Genomic DNA, 9,232 nt, shown 5'->3' on the forward strand with positions numbered 1-9,232 from the left:
TCACAACCATCTGTAATGGGAATCTGATGCCCTCTTCTGGTGTGTCTGAAGGCTGAAGTGGACAGAGTACTCAAATACATGAAATAAATAAATAAATCTTAAAAAAACTATTAAATCATTGAAATACACCGTTTCCTTAGGCAAACAGCAGCTAATTGCTTGGTGATGACTATCAAAGGAGTGTGCACATGGGGTGTGTATGAATACATTTCAGAAAGTTTACAGATTTTTTTTTTGAAAATGAAGGGTTTTTTTTTTTTTTCCTTTTTAAAAGAAATCTAGTTTAGGGGATTAATATCCTGAGACTGCCAACTGTCACCTCGGACACTTGTTCTGGAGGCAATGCTCCATCATGACCTATAAAACTGGCAAGACTCAGCCTCACAGAAGTTAAACAGCTCTGTGTATGTTTGCAAGGCTGGACTTCAATACCGGAGCCAGGGCTTAACCCGCATAATGTTCATTTCCTATTCTTATCTCTCCAAGTGCCCCCCCAATTGTGTGTGTGTTACCTGATTAACCTTGTCAACTTGGCATTATCTAGAATTATCTGGAAAGAGAATCTAAACGGATGCTTTGTCGAGATCAGATTGGCTTGTAGATATGTCTGTGAGGGATTGTCTTGACTGTTAGTTGATGTAGGAAGACTCAGTCCACTGTGGGCAACCCCATGCCCTAGGCAGGTGGTCCTGGATTGTATATAAATGCTAGCCCAGCAGAAACCTGCCTGTTAGCTGGCCAGCAGCACCTTCCATGCTTCCTGATCTGCTTCCTTTGTTATAAAGTAAGTTTCTTCGTCAGTGGTAATGTGTGAAGTCATTTGAGTTCTTTGAGTGCCTTCAAATTCTGCTTTAACTTACTTTAATAATGCACTGGGGCCTGGAGTTGTAGGCCAAATAAGCCCTTTCTCCCACAAAGTAACTTTTAGTCATGGCGTTTGTCACTGAAATAAATGAAACTAGAAAAGTAGATAACCTTTATGTGTGCAACTGAGTATAATGTATTGTGTATATGTGTGATGTGTGGTATATGGATATATGTATGTAGTGTGTGTGTTTGTGTGCACATTAATGTGAGTATAGGTGTGTGCATGCCAAGACACATGTGGCAGTCACAAGGCCACCTTGTAAGTCTTTGCCTTCCTCCTTTTGAATCAGGGTACCTTCGTTTTGCTCATTATTGAATGTGCCCAGTTAGGTTTCGCTGTAGGAGATCTGAGCTCAGCTTTTACATGGGTTCTGGGGATTCGAATCAGGTCTTCAAATTTGTTCAGCAAGTACTTTATCCGTTGAGCCATCTCCCTGGATGCCTAATGTTTCTGTACTTCCCTCTCAAGAACATTGAGGTTGAAGTAATGTGAAAATATTAATGATTCCTGGGACACGGTTGGAAAACACTAGCTGTCTCCGTTCGCTGTTGTTTTCTTTTTAAAGTTGGATTTCATGGTGGCTTCTCCATACAGAAATACCGATGTATTCTGTTCTTCATCCATTAGTTTTATTATCCGAGCAGATATAAACAAAAAGTCAGTTCCTGATCTGTTTTTTTTTCTTAGAATAGGAAGAAAAATAAAAGTCTCATCTACATTGTAGTAGGACCCAAACAAAGGTGTTGATGTCCCCATGACTGCAGATGGCTGCATCACTACCGTGTTTCGCCATTTTAAAAATACACATTTTGTGACATTTTAGTGTTCCTAAAATTAGAATTTCATCTTTAAAAAAAAATCAACGTACAACTTAAAATTGTTGGGTTTTCCTTCTAGAAACCTCTTTTTAAAACGAAGCTGTGTCTTGTAACTGGTTGTGCCCCAGGATTGAGGAAGTAAAATAATTATTATGCTGCTGTCATCGCACGCACGACTGTTCTGAGACAGGAGTGGCTTAAGCTGCCAGGGACTGCAGTCCAGGATGCAGTGCGTTTTTGTCTTTGTCTTTTGGTATTCCAGCAAACCTGCCACAATGATCACAACCGTTGAAAGGTTTGGAAATTCCATTAATAACCTTTATATCTTCTTGCCCCTGCAGCCTTGGATGCATGGAAGTTAGATTGCTTTGGCCCCAATTTGCTGGCTCTAACCCCTCCATGCAGAGCCTCGGGACTTTAGCATACGGGCATAATATAAATGCTGTTCACGCGTGCACGCACACAACCCCCACTCCAGTCTCCTAGTTACTTCTGGGAGTCCTCCTCACTCAGGATTAACCCTTCCATGTCCATTAACCCTTTCAGTTCTCTTCTGTAGGCAGATAAACACCCTGTACCCAGCCACTTAAAGATACCTCCTGCTGCCACTCCGGACCCTCCCCTAACAGAACCCGGGCCTCCCGGTATTCATAGCCTCTAGACAAAGTTTTTTCTTTAACTAATGGGTCACACATACGGAAAATTGCCACTAGCTCCCTTGATTGCCTCTGGCCCCCTGTATGCATTCCAATAGGGTGTCGGCAAAGCGTAGGTTAGAGAGGACAGTGAGAACCCAATAGCGATTCAACATGGCCAACCCCCTGCTCCCTTCTAAGTCGTCCTGTGATTTTCAAGATCCTAAGTAGAGAAATGTGTCATGCTTGGTTCTTTCCTGGGCAGAGGCTGACCACCTCTATCTACCTGCATCTCATAAAGCAAGTCTTCTCTGACACACAGGACAGCTTTATTCACCGCCTCCTTGTATTGGCCTGAGAGCTTCTTTTCAGCAATACTGTCTGTCCTATCCCAGTCCGTAAAGAGGAAACTCGGGTCAAAACATGTGGGCAGGCAGGATCTCTAGTTGAGGATACTGCTTTCCATTTATAGTCGAGAATGTTTATTAATAAAATGTAGAGGTTTCTACACGTGACAGGATTTTTTTTTCTTTAGAGTTTCATTTCCTTTTTACGTTTGGAGGGACTTTTTATGAACCCATCCTTCTTACTGGGTAAGTAACTTCAAAGTTTTTTCTTTAGTAAATGTAGGTCAAGAGCAGCTTCAGCACCATCACCAACAAAAGATAGGAAAACCACAGGTGCCGGAACTGATTTCTGTCGCTGTCGCTGAAACAGAATCAGAAAGCTTGCAGTTTCTTTTCTTTTTATGTCACTTCGCTGTTGGGCATTTTCAAACCTTAAAAGAATAGATTTTGGAAACAACCGATTGGGTCCCTGTAAACTACATGAAGTTTTGTTTAATGGAGCTATTTCAAAACGTAAATGTTTTCAATGCGGTTAAACGTAAGCCTAATAAGACAAACTGTTCCAGGACAGCACTGATCAATAAGGTGAGAACGCTCCAACGAGGAGTCCTCCTTTGAGACGCCATGTCTTGATATGGGGTCTGGAAAGCAAGGTTTAGAAATGGGCCAACTCGGTTTTGATCTGCAGGGGGAAAATTACTGCGTCAAATAGAATCAAAGCTAACAAAGAATTCATGTTTTTGATTGAAGAGCCAGGGAACATATATACAAGGAGATAGACAGCCAGGGAGGGGTCAGAACAATCCAAAGAAGGAATATCGAATGGCAGTTTAGAGCCAGTAATTTGAACTATCCATTCTAAAGGATCAATGTGTGATCCACGCTAGCTACTTAATCCAGGGGATTTAAAAAAAAACAAACAAACAAAAAAAAAACCTGTTAATTACCAGTTGAGAATAAGCAGAGTGTGGTCAGAGTCTGGACATATTCTTGAAACCACCGGAGTTTGAACAGGCAAAAAGGAGGGAAAGTCTATCCAGGAACAAAATGGCATTTGGGAAGGTGTTGCTTTTCATTTTCACACCTTCATACCTGCAGCCAAATCCCACACCAGCCTTCATGCTCCCAATAGGAACAATTATGATTTTTAATTTATTATTTATTTTATAATTATATAATATATAAACTATAATTTATAATTACCTCTGAGCTAATACAACAATAAGCACTACTGGGTTGTGAGAAAGGGTTATTGACTACACACTTGAAAGAGGGCTGAAGTTGCCTTAGATGCAGACACACAGACGTGAGTATAGCAAGTTCCTGAGGTGTGTGGAGGGTTGTGTTGTATTCCACAATGTAAAGCTTGCAAGGACGACTAGAATATCCAAGAAGATCACTGAGTCTAAGAGTTCACCAAGGGTACTCCCTGGGAACAGGCAGACGAACAAGGCTCTATATGACACCTGACACAGGCCCTCCCCGGGTTAACATCCTGATTGTCTGGGGCGCCAGATAATCTGGTGCGAACACTTGGCCTGGGTCATTGCTGCTAGAGGAAAAGAAGTGTCTCTCAGTAATAATCCGGACTCTGCTTGCCTCACAAGGTCCTTGTGATACAGAAACAATCTCCTGGAACACATCCATAGAGCAGTCAGAAATGGAGATAGGTGTCAATGACCGCCAGCCCTGCGGGCCGGAAGTCCCACCCCTGAGGCTTGCATCTCGCCCACATCCAACCCCTACAACCCGGAAGTGGATCCCCATCAAAAGCGTCCACTCCTCTCGACAGGACGTAGACTCATCAACCAGTGCCTGACTTTTGCTGCCCAAGATATGGACCCGTCTCACCTCGAGTCCCATCCCTCTGGCCAGAAGTCTGAGCCTGCAGGCCTAGACGTTAGCTCCACCAGCCCTAACTGCTTCTCCTCAAACCAAGGACTGGATTCTGTCTATCAAGAACTGGACCTGGACTCCCTGAACGAAGATCTTTCTTTGTCTGTTTCAGATGCCATGACAGAGACCTCTGCGTCCACAAATGAATTCCACCTAGCTTCAGAACCAGATCTGACGGAGGCTGAGCAAATGGAGCTCAGATCTGAGCTTACTAAATTGGAGGAAGAGATCTTAAGCTTGCGTGACCTGCTCGCAGCCAAAGAGAAGCGGTGTGGCGAACTCAAGAGGAAGTTAGGCTGCGTGGCCTTGGTGGGACTGAGGCAGAATCTGTCCAAGAGCTGGCATGATGTTCAGGCCTCCAACACCTACATGAAGCAGAAGACTTCAACTGCCCTGGCCTCGATGGGTTCTGCCATCTGCAGGAAGCTTGGAGACATGAAGAAGTCGTCCACGTTCAAATCTCTTGAAGAGCTGGTGGGGACAGTCAAGTCAAGAGTCGCGGGTGGCAGAGAGCTCGGCAGTGGCCTTCTTCCTTCACCAGCGAGTGGCAGCGATCCACACTCGGTTCTGGGGAGTGGATATGAAACTGTTTCAGGGCTTGATGATCAACTGTTTTCTCTCCTGAAGCCAGAGTAAGCCCTTTGTTAGCCTTGCTTAGCTGCCAAACCTGTATATATAGCCCTTCTTCCGTCATCATACTTGCCAAACAAAAACAAGCAAACAATGAACAATGGTAAAGCTATTATAATTCTGGACATAGATACAGTCCAGTTTTGATAACAAGAATACCCATTTTGCATAGATATTTGCTGCTCTTAAATGGGAAAGAAGCCCAAGTTTGAACTAGTTATTAATACTGAAGTTTGTAGAAGAAACATATCTCTATGTTAGCTTTTCTGTGGTTACTTTTAATGGACTCAGTAATGGCTCCCAGGGATCTTAGACCAGATCCTAAACTCTTTGAAAGATTAGTCGATTAGAAGGCCAACGAAATTTCTATCTGGGATTGGGAAAAGGTGGGAAGTAACCTGGCTAGATATTCTGCAAGCACCATTTTCTACAAGCACCACTTGACCTACAACCTTTATTGTAGTGCAGTGTTGGGGATGCAGTCCAATGATTCACATATCCTGTACAAAGTCTCCTGAGCTACCTCCCTGTCACCACAGCTTTTATTTTTTTAAAACAATCAAGAAAACTGACCATCTTAAAGCTGCCGGGAAAGAGAAAACATATTAGCCACTAATCGTTACTCTAAAACTATACATTTTATAAAACTTTCATTTTTTTCAAAGTGGCCAATTCAGCAAATCGACTTAGCTTTAATTCGGGAGATCACGATTTTGGACTCAAAGTGAAAACGCTAATTTACATTACCTGTACATTTTCTCTATTTGAATATTAAAGTTGTGCTTTAAAGTTTCACCCTTGAGGCGGCGTGTCTCTACCACCAGCTGCATCTCATTCTGCAGCAGTTGCCAATTAGTAACCACCTTCCGCTAAGGGACAGGAGGGATACAATGTGTCCAGATTTAAGAACTATAAGCCTCCACCCACCTCCTCTTAAACCTTTTGAAAAGAATACCAGTCCCCTGTAATGCTGACTGCTATGACTTTGAACTAGCCTTATGGAATACACATCACTCTTCTGGTTGGCTCTAAACCTGCCTGTTTTTAACCTCAACTCGGAAGGAAGAACCCAACCCCCCCAAGATCAATAGGAATCTGTAGGAACTCAGTTTGAGTTTGTTCAAGCTTTCTTATGTCCCACTTCCACAGGAACTGTGTTTTGTTTTTGTTCTATGTTTGTGTTTTGTTCCTTATTTTCGTCTTTTAAAATCCCCATCCCAGCAGCTTCCTTCTTTCCTCCCACCACACTGTCTGAAATAGGAGCTGGTATAGCCTTGAATGGCAGCCGTCCACTGTTAGCTTGGGTACATTTCAATAACCTGTCATTGCCTACAAGTGCTAGTACCCGATCCTGTGTTGCTATTTCTTGAATGTTTTTCTTACATTCCTTTTGTTCTCTATAGTGAAACTAAATACTGCTGTCAATATAGAAGATCTCGGTAAACTGTAAAGCCATTGAAAAATCCCAGCCCTCGACTGAGTCCCAAAGGCCATGTCTTGCTTGGATTAAAACAAATTATATAAGTCTTTTGCAAGTTTATTTCTTTGTTTATTATAATTATAATAGTGCTGGAGGATAAAAAACAAATCAACAACAAGAAAAAGTGAAAATTGGCCAATGGGCAGGGACCTATAGGTCAGAAAGGTTGTGAAGTCTTTTTTTTCTTTTCTTTTCTTTTCTTTTCTTTTTTTCGGAGCTGGGGACCGAACCCAGGGCCTTGTGCTTGCTAGGCAAGCGCTCTACCACTGAGCTAAATCCCCAACCCCGAGTTGTGAACAATCTTAATGATACCGTGGGCCAAACCTGAAATACATTCTCTTTTATTTAATAACTCATAAGAATGATAGGATTTTTTTCAAATAATTTTTTTTGAAATGGAGTCTCACTATATAGCAACCCATGTGATTTACCTGCCCTAGACTTCTAAGTACTGGGACTACAGACAAGTACCTGATGTTCAGGCTTCCCCTCAGCCTGATTAGCTGTGGATTCTGAGAGGGGAAGCAAGGCAGAAGCTCAGGTAGGACCTCAGGCAGAGGGTGAATGCGGTGAGGACAGAATCTCGGGAAGCAGCTTCAGTGAGACAGCTCATTTTAGTAGGGGGACAAAGGCTATTTATTAAACCCTTGTAGGATGAGTAGAGGCTTTAGGGTGAATGTGCATCATTGGCCAGGGCCAGGGTGCTTCGGATGCCTCATTTGCATAGGGAGGACCTTGGGATGCCTCATTTGCATAGGGAGGACCTCCAGGTGCTGCAGCACATGACTTTAGACTGGGAGAGGATGTTTAACTTGACTATCCAGCTTTGTGACCTTCTCTGGTGGGCAAAGGCCGGGGCGAACTGCTACTGGTTCTAGGACACACAGGCCAGAGGCAGGGGCGTAGCAATCCTACTCCTGCTGATCTCAGGACAGGATTTCTGGAGTTTGTACACGCCTCCACCCCACTCGTGCTCCAGGCCCGCTCCCCTGAGTCCCACAGCTCCCAGCCCCACGTGGAACGCTTTGCCTGAACACCTTCAAGAAATTCTCAATTCTCTGAAAACAGTGGAGCATATTTCTGATGTTGTTGGTGAGTCATTATCCTACATGTTTAAGTTAAAGTAAATCTTCAACAAATTCTTATTAAAATAATGGAAGAATATCACAAATTTAGATATCAAATCTTGGATCCAAGAGATTATTAACAACTAACTGGCTGACAGGATCCTTTTTTTTTTTAAATTTTTTGAGGCACTTTAGGTATTTGAAGACAAATGGGCTTTCTTATATGTTAGGAGCTATGCCAGGCCCTGGGGATAGAGGTTAAGTAGACATTGTCCTCCTTCTTTAGAAACACTCAGCTTCTCGAATCATTGGCTTGAGGTTGTTGGGCTCACACCCTGGTAAGTGCCTACACAGACACGTGTGCCACAGATGAAGGGAAACCTCTGGAAGGTTGTGTTCGATTCTATCTTGGAAGGTCAGTAAAGATTATATAGAGGCATCCGTGATGGCTACTGTACTTGGGACTCTGAGGCAGGGGATTAAGAACTTGAAGCCAGCCTGGACTATGCCTGGTGTCTGGAGGGAAATGAACACACCTCACAGGAGCGTAAAATCTTAAAAAGACTAGAAGTTTGCCAGACAAGTGTAAGTAGAGTATCTATGCGGTGGGCAGAACTGAGCCATGACGGAATGCACCAGTAGACGTATTCCAGGAAATACCTGTACACGGTCATCGAGGCCAGAAAGGAGGGGCTGGTGAGCAGTGAGGGTAGGGAAGCAGGCACAGAATCATCAGTACGTAGTCCTCTACAGCGGGAGCTTCAGGCAGCAGGACTTAACTCTGAAGGAAATAAGGCAGGAGCGTAGCACTTCAGTTAGAAGGGAACGGTCACAGAGAAGTACTTTGAGAAATGTTGTAGAGAAGCCAACATCCTGGAAGAGATAGATGAATACATTTGCAAGATAAAAAGAATGTCTAATTATGAAATGGAAGTGGTATATTCATTTTGCTTCTTGTTTTAAATGGATTCCAGCATATCTGAAACAGTGTGTGTGTGTGTGTGTGTGTGTGTGTGTGTGTGGTGGGGGAGGCGGTCATGGTATAAAATGCCTCTTCACAAACATGGGTTCCATTTACAAAGGTTTTTCTCCATTTCCATTTTTTCCCATCTGCTTCTACCACATGTGCTGGGTCCCCTCCGCTCTTTGTCTCATACACCTTCATAAGCCCCTCTTAGGCCTTTGGATTTTGTGGTTTAACCTAAATTGATACTTCTAAGATGCAATTTCCAACAATTTCTGGAATATATGTACACTCAAAGATTCCTATTCCTAAATTTGCTCAACCCTGAAAAGCACTGGCTGCAGGATATTAAACCAAATCCCCAGGGCTTTCTACTCTCTGACCTTGCATCACCCATACAAGCAGGAGGATTAGAAAATAGAGATTAGAAGACACCCTAAACGGCCATGGCCTCCCCCATCCTATGTTGAAACCCTAACTGACATGGTGATAATACTGTAGAGAGGTGATTAACTCTCATATCTTGT

At 43.2% G+C, this 9,232-nt stretch overlaps 1 protein-coding gene across 1 annotated transcript; it reads left to right on the forward strand.

The window, feature by feature from the left end:
* Positions 1-4,432: 4,432 nt before the first annotated feature.
* Tpd52l3 (TPD52 like 3) lies at positions 4,433-6,708 on the forward strand. The gene has a single exon (XM_032895471.1). It carries the CDS (start codon positions 4,505-4,507, stop codon positions 5,198-5,200), a length of 696 nt encoding a protein of 231 aa, XP_032751362.1. The 5' UTR covers positions 4,433-4,504; the 3' UTR covers positions 5,201-6,708.
* Positions 6,709-9,232: the final 2,524 nt, after the last annotated feature.

The sequence above is a fragment of the Rattus rattus genome, chromosome 2, assembly GCF_011064425.1.
Source record: "Rattus rattus isolate New Zealand chromosome 2, Rrattus_CSIRO_v1, whole genome shotgun sequence".
Taxonomy (NCBI): Eukaryota; Metazoa; Chordata; class Mammalia; order Rodentia; family Muridae; genus Rattus; species Rattus rattus.